We start from the raw sequence: 16,917 nt of genomic DNA, 5'->3' as shown, positions 1-16,917 counted from the left end.
TTTTGTCTCACGGTCGACTTTGGGCTAAGGTAGCCGAATTTATAATCAATTTACACCGAATCAACATTTCGAACACAATGGCGAGGCCAGATCTGGCTTTAGACACTCCCAATTTTTGTAGTACTCTGGATTCAGGCTGAGGTTCTGAAGCAATAGTGGTCTCGAATGACTATGTGAAGAGAAAATCTCCTAGCTCTGATACCATGTAAGAATTTTTCTTAGGAAAAATTCACCCAAGAACTAAGAACTCAAACACAAGCACAACTGTAGACCAGAAAGAGATATGATCAATTAATTAGAGTATGTCCTCATACATTGCTTTGTATTGTATGTTCAGTATGTGTAAACACACTAGGAGTGCCTATATATAAAGGCCTTTGAGATGCATCTAGAATGCTTAAGAATCAGCTCCATGATAAGTCATACAATGAGACACATGTCCACTAGATATGGGTTATCCTCCATTAAGCATGGAAGTAAGTGCGATGATGAGAGGATAAGCCTACAAGGGTGTAACAGGCAAATTTATGTTGTAGACAACATGTGCTAAAAAGGGGGTGCGAATAACTGTGTTGTCAAAATGACAACTCATTGAATGATGCAAACTCCAGTGTTGTAGACACCATGTGCTAAATTAGAGTTGCATACAGTTTTTGTGTTGTCAACATGACAACTCATAAAGGTACACAAACTCTTAAGTGTCTCACAAAATAAATAATAAAATAATGTAATATAATAAAATAATGCGTCAACGTAAGTAAACTTAAGTAAGTGTAAATAGTGAATACTTATTTACACCAACAATTCCAATGCTTGGCCGAGAAGACTTGAAAAAGGGTGCCAAAAGTTTGAAATCCACGATCGTCGGATTATGTTAAATGACATTCGGGAACCAGGTGCGGGGAAGGCTAGAATCTGCACGCATGGCTGCAAAGAAAATGCATTGTCAGGATCAGTAATCACATGACCAGAGATCGCCAACATTGCCGGATATGGGAAAAGTACGGGGGCTAGAGATATCAAAATTATCCCACATCATTCATGTGGAAGCGCTCTGTGCTGTTTAAAAAGTGTAGGCACTCCAAATGTAATGTAAAATGGTTTGTCAGGTGTATGTTGAGTGGTCGCCGCCGATTGCTGGGTATGCCGGATTTATGATGGGCCGCGGGTAAATTTATAGTACAGCCGCGGTTTATATTGTTCGCCGAAATAAAAACATTCTTTTGCGCAACCTCCAAATTGCAGAGCTGGGGTGTCACTGCCGGTTCTGCTAAAAAAATTTCTCTACAGGGCCAACTAGCCGTGAAAATATTTCGAAAAAGCTATCCCAAAATCACAGAGAAAAAAATTGAGATCTGAATTAAATTAAATTGCAAATCTAAAAAAGACCATACCCGAGTTGCAAATCGGGGGCTTTGGGTGCTGATTTGCAAAAAACATTTGCCTCATGGTTGACTTTGGCCTAGGGTAGCCAAATTTATAGTCGATCTTCACCAAATCAACATTTTGAATGTAATGGCGAGGTTAGATCTAGCTCTAGACGCTTCCAATTTCTGCAGTACTCCAGATTCGGGCTAAGGTGCTGAAGCAACAATGGTCTCGAACGGCTATGTGAAGAGAAAATCTCCCAGCTATGATACCATGTAAGAATTTGTCTTAGGAAAAATTCACCCAAGAACTAAGAACTTAAACACAAGCACAATTGTAGACCAAAAATGGATATGATCAATTAATCAGAGTATGTCCTAATACATTGCTCTGTTTAGTATATGTGATACAAGAGTACACTAGGAGTGCCTGTATATAAAGGCCTTTGAGGTACATCTAGAATGCTTAGGAATCAGCAACACGATAAGTCATACAACCAGGCACATGCCCATTAGATATGGGTTATCCTCCATTAAGCACATAAGTAAGTGCAATGATGAGAGGATAAGCCTACAATGGTGTGGCACACAAATTAGTGTTGTAGACATGTTGCCCGGTTATAAAATTCTTTCAATTTTATAAACCGTTGTTAATTTTTAAAACTTGCCTGGTTTTAAGCCTTAAATGGATCATTCTATCTGTGAAATTTGTGAGTCTTTAAGCCTCCACATCTCCGGCTCATTCCCAGCTCGGCGCAGCATTTGAAATTTTTAAAATCCAACTTCTGAGCCTCCAGATATAAAAGGTTAAAGATTGCCGCCCAAAACACGTATTTCTTAACCTTTAACTTCTTAAAAGGTTAATGTTAACCATCAAAAATGTGTTTTTCTTAACCTCCAAATAAAAGGTTAATATTAACAACGAAAAATACGTTTTTCCTAACCTCTCCAAAAATGTGCGTTTCTTAACCTCTTCGAGATGGTTATTAACTTGTTTGAAAATTTCTCTAACTTGTTTAAAATTCTTCTATGAGAAGTCACACATGAAAAATGGAAGCCGCTTGTGATCATCAACACATTTCTTATGAAACAAGCATTCAGAAATACAGCTATACTTTGGCATGTGTGCCTACTTATGATGGCATTTGCAATGTTCCTGTTCTCGAACAAAACCCAAACTTAGAGTTACAAGACAATGAAATGTGAAGAGAGAGAATGAATTAGGATGGCTTCAATGCCTACGCCCGTCTTCTCTAGGCGTGCGGTAGCCTCACACAACTTATAAAACTTCATGCTCACACTCCAATTAATGGTCTTCGACATAACATAGTTTTGGGTACCAAACTTGTAACTCTGTATGCCAAATTCAATGATTGGGTGATACACGCAAAGTGTTTAACAAAATGAGTGAATGAAATGTGTTCCTGTGGCATGCAATAATAAGAGGGTAGTCCGAGAAAGGCTTTTGGCAGCAGACGCTTGAATTCTATTTTGAAATGCGAGCTGCAACCACACATCCTGACTTCTTAACTTTCCCCATTGTAATCTGGGCATGCACAGTGTTATTGGATTTGCAGAAGGGTAAACAGATACACCTTCATGTTGGCAGTGGTTTGATCAGGCCTGAGACAATTGAAATGGAACCATCAGCAAAATACGGTTAGCCAATTCAAAGTCCACTTACTTGGGTGCAACATGATCCATTATATGAAACATGAAGTCTTATTGAATCAAAGGTGAAAACGAAAAATGGTTCCCTTCCATTCATTCATAAATTATTAAAATGGCATAAATAACTGATGTCGAAGCACATTTTGGAGAGTATAATCTGATACGCTCTTTTATGAATGGCACCAGAGTTACTTCTGCCAAACATGCACAGAACGGAGGTATTATTAGCAATGCACTTAGTTGTGGTTGCTTGCGAGATAAACGTTATCATGAGCATGGAAGAGACCATAATCTGAAGGGCAATAATAAGTAAATATAGAAGACATGAATAAGCTACTGAAGGCCTTCTCTGATGGTAAACCTGCAAAGTTTATGGTAGAGTCCCTCGCAAAGGAGGTAGAATCTTCAATTCCTAAGAGTTTTGTCCAGAATAGTCCTTATTTGAGACATCCAATCTTCAATATGTATCATACAGAGCATGAGATGCTTCGTTACCCACAAGGATTGCAAAGCAAAGATCTTTCTTTGTGCCACAACATGATTCCATTGGGGTCATGCACAAAGAAGTTAAATACAACCCGCAGCCATTTCATGGAATTATGGATGAAGCACGGGAATTGTTTAATGAATTGAATAAAGCTATAGATAAAGACACAATGAACAAAGGTGGGAAGAGTATCCATAATGCGACAAAGGATCCTGTATCATACTTTATGTTTGCATGATGTAAAGGAAAGTGAAGATGAACATCAGATCTACATAGGAGACAATAGTAACTATGCTTTGAAAACCAACAACGAGCATGGAGATTCATAGCACAACAATTCAATCAGAATTCATAATAATTCATAGTGGGATTTATTATGAGATGACTGTGTTAAAGCCAATTACGCAGCAAGCTCATTGTGTTGATTGATTGCAGGGCCATGCTATCAATTCATACGAATTCATGCAAACTATCTGATAGAATGCCCACTACTCATCACAATCAACCGCATGGCATGACTTCCTAAAATTTACCCTCCATATCTTTAAAAGATCCAATTTTGGAGCATGATGATCACGTGTTAAAAGGATTCGATTGGAAATTTGAAAGTGAAGGCACCAAATCCAAAACTTCATGGAATTGATGTTAGCTATGAATGCAGATTGAAGGATGTGTGTGTTAGCAATGCATCAGTGTTACTGTATTCACAGTCATTTTCCACGCATGATACAAGCATAGTCATAGATATGGAGTCGGAGGTTATTCTTACCTATATGCACCACTTTGGTGGGCAGGCATGATTACAATGATTGTTGGAGAGGTTGCAAATTTTGCAGCCTATGCATTTGCTCCAGCTATTCGAGTCACCCCTTTAGGTGCACTCAGCATTATTATTAGTGCAGTACTTGCACATATCATACTAAGGGAAAGGCTACACATATTTGGTATTCTTGGTTGTGTTCTTTGTGTTGTTGGCTCCACAACGATTGTCTTGCGTGCCCCTCAAGAACGTGATATTGAGTCTGTTAAAGAAGTGTGGGATCTTGCAACTGAACCAACATTCTTGTTATATGCAGCTGTGGTAATTGCAGCTACTTTGGTTCTTGTGTTCCATTTTGTTCCATGATATGGGCACACTCATATTATGGTATATATTGGTGTTTGTTCCCTTATGGGGTCTCTTTCAGTTATGAGTGTCAAAGCGTTAGGAATTGCTCTGAAGTTAACATTTTTGGGGCTGAATCAGCTTATATATCCACAAACTTGGGCATTTTCCTTGGTAGTGGGTATTTGTGTTATAACTCAAATGAATTATTTAAATAAGGCACTCGATACTTTTAACACAACAGTTGTTTCTCCCATCTACTATGTGATGTTCACATCATTTACCATACTTGCGAGCATCATCATGTTCAAGGACTGAGACAGGCAAAATCAATCTCAATTGTCACTGAAATGTGTGGATTTGTCACAATACTGTCAGGGACATTTTTGCTGCATAAAACCAAAGATCTTGGGGATAGCTTATCATCTGGAGCAGGTGTATATGCAAGTTCATCACCATCTTTTTCTTCACGCATTTCGAAGCATCCTCAAGAAAATGGGTGCACAATTGGGGAGATCATAAATATAAAGTCCGTATTCAACACAGTCGTACACACCACACGCTCTTGATCTCTTCATGAGAAAGAGGATATGAGTTCATTAATAAAATATTGTAACTTGACTGAATCATTCAAATATTAAAAGGCGATCAACAATGATTGATTAGTCAATCTACCTCTCAAAGGTTTAAGATCCAAGTTTTAGGTCATGCCGGGTTAATTTTATTGAGCTTAATTAACCTCACCCAAATCACGTATTTGGGAGGTAGTTACTAACCACAGAGGGGTAGTTATTAACCTCTGTGTCTATATAAGGGCTCTTTTGGGCTTTGTAAAGGGGACTTTTTGGTTGGAAAAATAAGGGAACACTATGCTGAAATTTTGATCTAGGGATAAATTTTGGAAAGTATGTACACTTTTTATCTCTGAATTGAAAAATCTCTATTGCTTTCTTGGTGCAAGAAAATAATGGAATGTATAGTTTGAGTTCCCTCTTTTCGAATCTAAATTGTTTCAAATGTTGATTCTCTTTGTAGTGAGCATTCTCACGGTATGGTGTAGATGTTTCTGAATCTGTGGATCAGCGTTGTGCTAGTAATAGTTTTTCAAGCGTAGATCTTGATCATTGTTATTAGCAATTTTAAGTTAGTAGTTTGAGAAAGCTTTGAAGTCGTGTGGTGCATTTGTCATCATGAGCTTTCTCCCCTTTCAATTTTAATTTTATATCTATTTGAAAAGCTTCAAAATTATATCATATGAGGGAGCTGCCCCTCCAAATGCAGAGGAAGGCCAGATATCAAGGGCCTATCCAACTGTTGTGAACAGTTTGCCACACACTCCGTTGGGCAATTCTTCTATGACAAATCTGTTTACCAACAAGACAACACGTGCTAAAAAAGAAGTGTGAATTACTGTGTTGTCAACATGACAACTCAGTGAATGATGCAAACTCTAGTGTTGTAGGCACCATGTGTTAAATTAGAGTTGCGTACTTCTGTGTTGTCAACATGACAACTCATAAAGGTATGCAAACTCCTAAGTGTCTCACAAAATAATAAAATAATGCATTAACCTAAGTAAACTTAAGTAAGTGTAAATAGTAAATACTTGTTTACACCAATAGTACTAAAAGAGGGGTAAACAATTATTATGACAAAAAGAGAAACAAAAAGGAGAGCTAATCTAGGAGCTCTATTCCAACAAACCGTATGCACTGAGAAAAGAGTATTGCAATAGAGTATTAATCAAACTTGATTTCTAATACTTCCATTCTTTACATAATTAGAAAGAGTGTAGTTGATACTAGAATTATTAGAAATCAAATTTGATAAATACTCTCATGTAGTTATAGAGAAATGTATAACTCTAGTTGGTATTTTCTCCCTATTCTCTTTGTAGTTAGCTTTATGATCACCTTAATTTGGATTAATTAGACAAGAGAAAATACTCTTCTTAAATGGTAAAAATACAAGTCCATCATTTAAAAAATGATAATTAAAACTTTTCAAAAACTTAGCTTTTAATATTTAAATTTGTTGAATAAAATACTTAACCACTTAACCTGACAGGGTTTCTAGATTGTCACATCCGCACACTTGAAGATTATACAGCCTCTTTAGCTGCTTTAAGTCCATTTCATTTAGCTTACCCATAAACGTAACTTCTAATGATTCAAGTCTGGGGCAGATCTCTCCACTGATTACAAGCTTTGATATATTATCTAATCTGCGAAATACTATTGTTTCGAGGCTATCCATACGAGCCTCAAAATTAGATGAATCTCCACCTTTGCTCAGATCCAAATTCCCGCTGAAGAAAAGAGTGCCCCCAAACCACAATTCTAATGATTTCAGATTTCTCAGTCGTTTAAGTGATTTGACGAAGGATGTTACATCTGTATTCTCCAAGGAACAACTTATGTATAATACTTCTAAATGACTGCACATCCCTATCAAATCCGGAAGATTTTGCAACGACGGAGAACCGAAAATCGTCAGCACTCTGAGCTCGAGATCGGCCTGGAATTCACCAATAATCTCAAAAAAATATATTAATTCTCGGTAGTTTGAAACTGATACTCTACCGTAAACTAAGATTTAAATTTCCGGCAAAGCATAGGGAAATACCTGAGTGTTCGTTAGCATCTGTTGCTGAAAAGTGCTCCAAATCTCTTCCATGTTTCGAACAGTCAAAGAAAGCAGTTTTCGTAGAGGAATCCATGGAGGAATGCTTTTTAAGTTGCCAAGATAATTGTCGATTTCCAGCAATAGGAGTTCAGCCTCGGCAGAGTCATTTAAACTAGCTATAAAATAAGTAAATCTGGTTTTGAGGGATGAATCCTCGAACGAATGGAAACACCTGCTGTTTGTTTCTGCTAGGATTTGCTTAAATCCTTTTGCTTCCTACATAAGAGAATCTGAGTTAAATATATGTGCATATAAAAGAACAAATTGAAATGTTGTCAAAAATAATTTGCATTGTTTAAATTTCAAAGATTTAAAGGAGAAGCACACCATGGCTTTAAGAAGGTCCGGTTGCCACAGCCGAGGAGGGCCTAACTCATCTGCCATTTGTCTTCCCAGGTCTCTGAGGTGATTTTGCATTTCAAACCTCTGGGAATGGCCGCTCACATCAACCAGGCATTTATCTCGCAAGTGCTGAATTGCATCTTCAACATTCCAACCGGATGCGTTCCAGATTAAAGAAGCTCTATTTTTCATATAACATGTCAACTTCATATCAAGAAAACAAGCAATGTCTATAAAAATCTGTCTCTCCTGACTGTTCAGCCCATCAAAACTGATTATAAGTCTTTCCATTATATCCTTTGGCAGAGATTTTCTAAACTTTTCCAATTCTAACTCCCAAAAATGCACATCTCTCCCATAAACATTGGCGCCCAAAACTTTAAGCGAGAGGGGTAAACCTCCACAGAATACCACAAAGTTTCCAACCAATTTTTTATATGCAATGGGCGGATCTTGTCCGCGGAAAGCATGGCTACCGAAGAGCTCTCTATCATGACCCTTATCCATACCCTTCATCCTGTATCTGATATGAGCACCCTTTAACACACTTTGGACACGTGTTGTTACAATTACCAGGCTGCCTGGACTCAATATGTCCTCAAATAACAGAGCACGGAACTGTTCCAGATGATCAATATCATCTAGGACTATAAGGAAATCCAAATGCCTTGCCCTTTCCAAACGATCCTTGAGCTCTTCTACTCCTTCATCTATATTCTTAAACATTCTATATTCATCAAAGAGATCTTTGAATAGCTGAGATTGCAAGCAGTGCAATTCACCTTTGACATGCGATTCTCTCACATTAGAGAGGAAACATGAAGCATTGTACCCTAAACACTTCATATTAAACAATTGTTTTGCCAGAGTGGTCTTGCCGGACCCTCCTAGTCCAAATATTCCCACCATCTTCACCTTATCCTTCTCCCCTGTCTCTGAGCAAAATTTTTCAAAATCTTGGACTAGTTTGGCAAGTCCAACTGGATATTCCGCAACATGCAATGGTATCCATTTCCCCATTCCTTGCAGAACTTGTAGAACTCGGGACACAATCTTTTCACACAAATTGCTGAGAACCAAAACAAAGATTTTTCTTAAAGTTAATTATAGTAAGGGGAAATTAATCCTATGTACTGGAAAAAGTGGGGGAAAATAAAGAACATGACAGTAATCTTACTCTTTATGCTGGCTAACTTCAAAACCAGAGAAATATGAAGCGGCTAAGAGGGCTCTTTCCCGTCTGTTCAACCCAGAAGAGCCAAATCTTAGAGAAAAATAGAAGGATGAACTTTTATTAGCGATGCTGCGAAGCTCCAATGGTTGGATATCATAGAAGACTGGAATAAAGAGGGCTTCAGATTGCTCTAACATGAGAACAAGCTTGTTTAAGAATGAAGAGGGTCCACTATGAGAACAAGCTCCTTTCGAAAAAATGGGTATTTGAATAAAAGATGAGCATATGCCATTACGAACGGCAGAAGGAATAGAATCCGCCTCTGCAATCTCTTCACTTGTGTCAAGAAATGTCCGACACCCTCTTTCCTGAAGAAGATTATACAGTTTGTTGGCAAGGGTTTCTTTGACGTCAGCGCCTCGGTGGCTGATGAATACATCGTATTCTTTTGGAGACACGGTCGATTTTTCCCTCTGGTACTGATCATATCCTAAGATTTCTTGGGAAGATGAGGAGGAAGCCATGGAAGATTTAGAACAATGAAATGCATGTAAAAGTCTTAATGAAGGAGGCCTAGCATTTGATGAAACGATACAACTGCGCGAAATGACGAGCATTAAATATCTAATATATAGAGTGGGGAAAGCAACTAAAGACCACTGAATGCCTGCAAACGTAGACCTCCAATTGATATTTTATTTTATAAATAAGTCTTCACGTATGCTCTACGTCTTCCATGTTGCCAACTCATTCCTCCTCATCTGTAGAGCTTTCTTCGAGGTTGAAAATGAGCATAAAAACAAATATAATGGGAGTTGTCAATTGTGTGGCGAAATTCTCTGATGTATTCGTTTGGCATTTTCTTCCCATCGTTTTGCATAGTTACATAGGGATAAGTTGATCACCTGCTTGCTGCATCCGAAAGATCGGCGAGCAGGAATTTTTCTATGAAAACAACTTTCTGCAATTGTCGTATAGTATTCCCTATCGAGTTCCTTTCAAATGTTCATATAATATTGCATAATGAGAACAATTGCAGATGGCTTTTTCGAATACGTTACCATGCAAATATTTAACACCTAGGAAACTTGGAAAGTGAAAGAGATACATTTGCCTTATCTCAATAAATCTGAAAATGACAAATTTCTTTATGTTAAATAGTCAACATGGATTTCATTGCAAGGATAATTGAGGGCTTCCTATGGCAGACCAGTGAATTCTACGTGATAAATTATTGTTAGGAATTTCACTGGTTATGAACTTAAAAGTTAAGAATTTTTATAGGTATATTTATACTATTCTATTTTTCTTTTGGACACTTTGTTACTATGGACAAAGTGACTATGCAAAAATCACGACTAGTATACGCCAGATTCTATGTGAATCTGGCATTGAATCAAGCCCTCCCGATTGTGGTCACACTCAAAACCAAATGGGGAAAGAAAGTTCAACCCATCGAATATGAGAATACGGGCTTGTTCTGTCAGAAATGTGGTCAATTTGGACACCTTATTGTGGACTGTAAGGCCCAAGTGCAGAAGGATAAACAAAAGGAAGGTTCCCCGGGAATTGTAATGAAAGCTATGGGGGAACCCTCGGAATCCCCAAGATTGGAGACAACTGATGCACAAGAAATGGAGGATAACTTGGTGTAGACCACCCCAGGCAAAGGAACAAGGGGGCATATTGATCCTGAGGAGGGGGAAGCTTTGGGGGATAAGAAGAAAATGGATGATTATCCCTTTAGATGTGAGCTGAAGGAACTATTGGGTTCGCTAATGGGGGAACTTAAGGAAGGAGAAATGATGGAGGAAGGCGAAATAGTGGCTAGCCACCCTCTTCCTTGTTCTCTGTTAAAATAGGGAGGAGAGGGCCTACAAGAACTTATGGCCACAGAAGGTGCTACCTAGGAGAGGGTATGTACCCCCATAAGGATGATAAATGCCTCTCCAGTGGAGATAGCAGCTAAAGTAATGGCAAGCATTGAAAAGGTTGAAAAAGAACTAAGCCCCATGTCACCATAGGAGGGGAATAATGAGGAATGGGAGGTTCAAAAAAGGAAGAAAGGGGGGAAAAAAACCAGATGTAGGGGCATGCGAGACAGTTGGAAGACCAACTAGCAAAGCGATCAAGACCAAACAAGTAGCAAGGGATGTGGCCAGTGGTAAGCAACTTACACTGGAGACTATAAGTAGAGGTAAGAAATGAAATTCCTCTCTTGGAATTTAAGGGGGTTAAATATTCCCTAGAAGCAATATGCTCTAAAATAGTGCATATTTCAGGAAAAGGTAGATTGTGTGTTAATATAAGAAACACAAATGTCTAGTGCTAATTTTGATAGAATTGCTAGTCATGTTTGGCCGGGTGTTTCTTACATGCATAAGGATGCTGAAGGAGCCTCAGGGGGCATTGCTACCATGTGGAACCCGTACTCTATGATGGGGGTTGAAGTATGGAAGGATAGAAATTTCATTATAACGAAATTCCAAACTAGTATTCAACATTGGGGGCTTATAAATATATATGCTTCTAATTGTAAGGTAGGGAGAAAGGAAACATATGACAAGCTAGTAAGGATTCTGGAAAATATGAAAGATAAACAATTAATGTGTATGGGAGATTTTAATACCCTCCTTTATCACTCGAAGAAGTTAGGAGGAAACAGGGATTCCCCTAAAAGTTTGCAAGATCTTAATGATTTTATGAGCAGAATGGATTTTATTGATGTGGAATTGAGAGGGAACCCATTCACTTGGACCAATAATAGAAAAGGGAGTGATCTTATCTAGGTTAGACTGGATAGGCTAATGGTGACAAGGAACTGGAATCGACTGGGCAATTCCTTGCTAGAGAACCTTACCAGAACTGCTTCGGATCATTCCCCTTTAATATTTTAGTGGGAGGATGGTTTGAAAAGTGGACTGAAACCTTTTAGGTATGAAATAATGTGGCAATCTCACCTAGAATTCAAAGATAGAATTCAAGAATGGTGGAATATAAGGATAGATGACATTGCAATGTATGGACTGACCCCAAAGCTTGATAATATAAGGAGAAATGTTAAGGGTTGGGCTAAGAGTTCCTTTGGAGACTTGTTCAATATCAAAGGAGAAGTGGATGAAAAACTTAAAAAGTTCCAATGGGAGATTGCTGAAGGAAATCACATTGAAAGTGCAACTCAAGAAGAAGAGGAATATAGGAAAAAAATGGAAGGATATTATGTTGAGGGAAGAATTTTTTTGGAAACAAAGATCAAGAGTCCAATGGTTAACTGAGGGTAACAAAAACACTACTTTCTTTCACAGGTTAGCCTCCAATCATAAAAGAAGAAATACAATTAGCAGATTGGAAGGGGAAGGAGGAAGGGTTTATAAAAACTAGGAGGAGATGGGAAGACATGCGGTGGAATATTATAGCAAGGCTTACATTACGGATAACAATGCAGGAAACTAGGTTATCGGAAGAAGTTTGATTAATACGATCCCACAGGTGTTGGGTGTGGTGGAAAACAACCACATTCTAGGAAACATCATGAGGAGGAAGTGAAATGTGTTGTGTTTTCTATGAAAATTTTTAAGGCCCCAGGTCCAGATGGTTTCCCTCCAACTTTTTTCTAGCACTTCTAAGAGATTGTTAAAAGTGAACTAGTTTGGGCTACTAGAGATTTCTTTAAAACTGGGAAGATGCTAAAAAGGATTAATAAGACTTTTATTGCTTTAGTCCCCAAAAATCCGACACCCATGAGCCTAATGGATTTTAGGCCTATAAGTCTATGCAATACAATATATAAGATCCTTGCCAAAATTTTGGTCAACAGGATAAAGACATTTCTGGAAAGAATTATTGGTACTCCACAGAAGGGATTTGTTCTAGGAAGATAAATCCTAGATGCAATGATAGCCACACATGAGATCATTCACTCAATGGAAAAAAATAAAAGACCTGGTATGGCCTTCAAGTTGGATATCTCCAAGGCTTATGATAAGGTGAAGTGGGACTTCCTCTATGATGTGCTCGAAAGAGTGCGGTTCAATGAAAAAGTTAGAAATCTAATTAAGACGATGGTAGGCTTAGTCTAGTTTTCTTTTATTTTAAATGGCTTCCTTTGGGGCAGTTTTGGAGTGGAGAAAGGACTAAGACAGGGTGACCCACTATCACCCTACCTTTTCATTATGGTTGATGAGGTTTTGGGGAGGTCTTTCTCTAAACTAGTTAATACTGGATTTGTTAAAAGGATTAAGCCTGCTACCACTACTTATACCGAAGTGCTACAACAATTTCTTGATGATACTTTCCTTTTTGGAGAATCCTCAATTATGGAAGCTAAAGCTTGGAAGACTATTCTCAATAATTATGAAGAAAGTTCAGGCCAACAAATTAATTACTATAAAAGTAAGATCTATTTCTTTAATACTGATGCCTCATTACAAAGGAGGATAAGAAACATTTTAGATTGTCAGTCTGCCAACCTCCCAGATACTTATCTTGGCCTATCGTTAATCACTAAGGAGGTGACTAATGACTTTTGGAATACTATAGTGGAAAGAATTCAAAAGAAGCTAGCAGGATGGAAAGGGAAAATTTTAAGCAATGCTAGTAAATTACAATTGCTCTCGGTGGCTCTATAGGGTATTCCAATTTACTTCCTATCCCTTTTTAAAATTAACCAAAATATGGTAGATAGAATTGAGAGAATATAGAGGAATTTCCTTTGGTCAGGGATGAAGGAGAAGAACAAATTGAGCCTAGTTAACTAGGATGAGGTTTGTATGCCAAAGGAGAAAGGGGGGTTGGGAGTAAGAAGACTTCGTGATTTGAATAAAGCCCTCCTTATGAAGATAGGCTAGAGACTGGGAGAAGATAAGATAGACTGGGGTAATATAATGAAAGCTAAATATTTGTCAAATTTCCTTTTCACTTGTAATCTCTTCAATAATTATCTCCTACGAGGCTCCAAAATCTGGATGAATATTGTCAAGAGTAGAAGCTTACTAAGGGAAGGGACAAGGTAGATTGTGGGGAATGGGCATAATACCATATTCTGGGAGGATAATTGGATGGGGGGAAACTGCTGGTCTACAACAAATTCAAAAGACCAATGGAGTTACTAAAGGAAGATATGGGAGGGAAGGTGGAGGACTATATTGACCAGGGGAGGAAGTGGAGGAAACTATATAAAGACACTTACTCCCAAGAGGATATTCAACTTCTTAAAGAATTGGAAATGTTGCTAGGAGCACAAAGACCCCCAATTCTGATTCAAGAGGACACTAGAGTTTGGGACTTAACTTCTAGCAGCAAATTTACAGTCAAATCAAATTACAAACACCTCTTTAGTAAGGATTTTTGCCCCCCATTATAGAGTAAAGTTTGGATTAGTAATCTACTCCCTAAATTTTTTTTTGGTGAACTGTTTAGCATGGTAAAATTTTAACTCTTGACAATCTAGAAAGAAGGGGTTTTTAATTATCACAAACCGGTGCTAACTCTGCAAAGAAAAGGAGGAGAGTATCTCACACATGTTCCTTGAATGTCAGTATGCCTTAAAGATTTGGGATATGGTGTGGGAGAAATTTGATCTAAATTGGGTTTTGAAGGACAACTTATGTTAATTTGTGGAGAATTGGAGTTGTCCTTTCTACCACCTAAAATTGGTTTTTCTATGGAAAATTGTTCCACCATATATTTCTTGGCGTATATGGAAAGAAAGAAACAATAGAATATTTCGAGAGGTGGAAAACCCCTAGGTATACTTTAAGAAACCCCTCCTTTAGAAAAGGTGTAAAAACTTCACGAAAGGTGTAAAACACCTACAAAAAAAATTATTTTTTGTGGCAAAAAAAATAATTTACAAAGAAAAAATAATAATCTCCATTGGTGAAACATTCATAGTCTCTCAAACAATGTGTAAAATTTGGGTGAATTGTGTTATTTTAAAACCACAAAAAATTTATACATTTGCGAACAAAAAAATAATTAGTAAAATTTTAATTTTTTGGGCAACTCATTTCATTCTATTCAAGGTTTAAAAAAAAAATGTGAAGTCGATGGAATAGGAGGTTTGCAAAGGGTTTCATCAACTTGAAGTTGGCGGTTGCAAAATCATGAGAAAGGCTTTAACAGGTCTATCACAATGTCGTTGTCAAAGTGAAAGTTAATCGTTTGTCTATTGCAAAATCGTGAGGAGGGCAGAGATCGTATCATTGTCGGTTGGAAAGATAAATGAGGAGTTAACTTTGTGACTTTGCGAAAAGGAGATTTCGTGGCATTAGCAGTAGCAGTTAAATGATGGTGATTCGGTGAAGTTTTATGTTACAAAGTCGTGAAAAGGGAGATTGTATCATGGAAGGTTTTATCTAGGCAGTTAGTCTATTGGTTGTGAGACTACGAAATGTTAATTCAGGCAATTTTTGCATGTTCATAGCGGTTAAAGGGAAAAGACTTCCGACAGCCACGAAAAGGGAGATTGCATCGTCGAAGGTTTTATGCAAGTAGTTAGTCTGTTGGTTGCAAGACCATTAAATGTTAAGTCAAGAAATTTTTGCATGTTCACTGTGGTTAACGGGAAAAGACTTTCGGCAGTCATGAAAAGGGAAATTGCATGATCATAGATTTTTTCCAAGTAGTTAGTCTGTTGGTTGTGAGACTGTGAAATGTTAAGTTAGGTAGTTTTCACATGTTTGCAGCGGTTAAAGGGAAAAGATATGCCATCTTGTGAAGCTGTGAAAGGTTAAGATGAAGTCGTCTTTGCCACTTCACACCAGTTAGAAGGAAATAGGTTTTGACAACTGCGACAACGCGATGTGAAACATTTAAGTTTTGAAGCTGCGACAGAAGGGGAATCTCATTGGCAGAGGATATAAGGCTTATTGTAGGGTCGCAAGGGTAAAGTGAATATTTGATTTAAAATTTGCGATAGCCTGAGAAAAGAAAAAGAAGGGTTTCACAATTTCGTGAAAAGATTTCAAGGTTCAGTTAAACCGATTGCAATAGAGTGTAGAGAGAAGGGTTTTGCAACTCATAAGATCGTACAATGTATTTTTAAAGCTTGAAACTTTGAAAGTACACAAGAAGAGGTTTTCAAATCTATTATCTGATTCTTGATAGTTGATGAGTTGACATTCTAAGGAAAATGAAATAAAGGTAGTACTTACTACTGGTAGTGGTCGATAATAGATATCCATGCACATGCAAGCTTTTAAAGCCATTAAAATTTAATAATTTAATGCTATGGTCTGTCACCAAGTTGTAGAAAACTAGAATTCTCAGATATCTAGAGCTAACAGAGGAAAAAGAATTTGAAGTAAGATCAGAATGGCAGAAGCAAAATCATTAGTAAAGAAGGGTACTAGAGAGGGCAGCAAGGTTTCATTGTTTTCCAAATTTGCAGAAGAATGGTCGGAGATTCTTCCTAAATCTTCCAACGCTCAAAGTGTTAATGTCCACATGTTTAGAGATGCTTACAACTTCTGTAGAGATGCTCAAGTATTGGACACCAATGGAACTGAATTGTTCTGGTACTTTTACAAGAATAGGGTGCAGAAGGTTCCCATCTCAAATCCATGGACGAAGAATCTGGGGAAGTTGATAATGTCGGAGGTATACGTGGATGTTGACCTTATCAAGGCACTAGTAGATGCATATAATCCAACCACTCGATCCTTTCATAGAAAGGATATGAGCATTCTTTGTATGTTAAGTACGGATGCTTTTACTAAAGCATTTGATTTGCAAGGTCCCATGTCAGTTCTTATTAACCTGGAAAAATTGGAAGCAACATTTTATAAATAGAGAGGTTTCTATACAAAACATGCAATGTTGTGACATATCCTGAGGGAAAACAAGATGAAAGGAGAATTCTCGAAAAAGGTTATTGATTTTATACCCTTGTCATATTTCTGTGCATACTTTCAAAAAATAGTTTTTGAATTGAACAAACTATTGGGAGTAGATGGATCCATGGATGCCTCCCCAACATTGTATGTGATAGCTCTAGACATTCATGACCCACATACTAATGTGGGGTATGATTTTGGAACATTCATTTCTAATAGTATTCATCAGCAGATGGTGACAACTTAGCAAG

General features: G+C 37.7%; 1 protein-coding gene and 1 pseudogene across 1 annotated transcript; one reads left to right on the top strand and one right to left on the bottom strand.

Moving 5' to 3' along the window:
* Positions 1 to 4,279: 4,279 nt before the first annotated feature.
* LOC149545110 (putative magnesium transporter NIPA3 pseudogene) lies at positions 4,280 to 5,199 on the top strand (annotated as a pseudogene).
* Positions 5,200 to 6,685: 1,486 nt separating this feature from the next.
* LOC149545109 (disease resistance protein Roq1-like) lies at positions 6,686 to 9,355 on the bottom strand. Its single transcript, XM_089793692.1, has 4 exons — positions 8,835 to 9,355; positions 7,643 to 8,726; positions 7,256 to 7,531; positions 6,686 to 7,147 (listed from the first exon to the last, which is right to left on the bottom strand). Exons 1-4 carry the CDS (start codon positions 9,353 to 9,355, stop codon positions 6,686 to 6,688), a joined length of 2,343 nt encoding a protein of 780 aa, XP_089649818.1.
* Positions 9,356 to 16,917: the final 7,562 nt, after the last annotated feature.

Source organism: Cupressus sempervirens, chromosome 7 (assembly GCF_028749045.1).
Source record: "Cupressus sempervirens isolate cs-2001-9-10 chromosome 7, ASM2874904v1, whole genome shotgun sequence".
Classification (NCBI taxonomy): domain Eukaryota; kingdom Viridiplantae; phylum Streptophyta; class Pinopsida; order Cupressales; family Cupressaceae; genus Cupressus; species Cupressus sempervirens.
The sequence above is the reverse complement of the archived record's forward strand: the minus strand, read 5'-3'. Positions and strand labels throughout refer to the sequence as shown.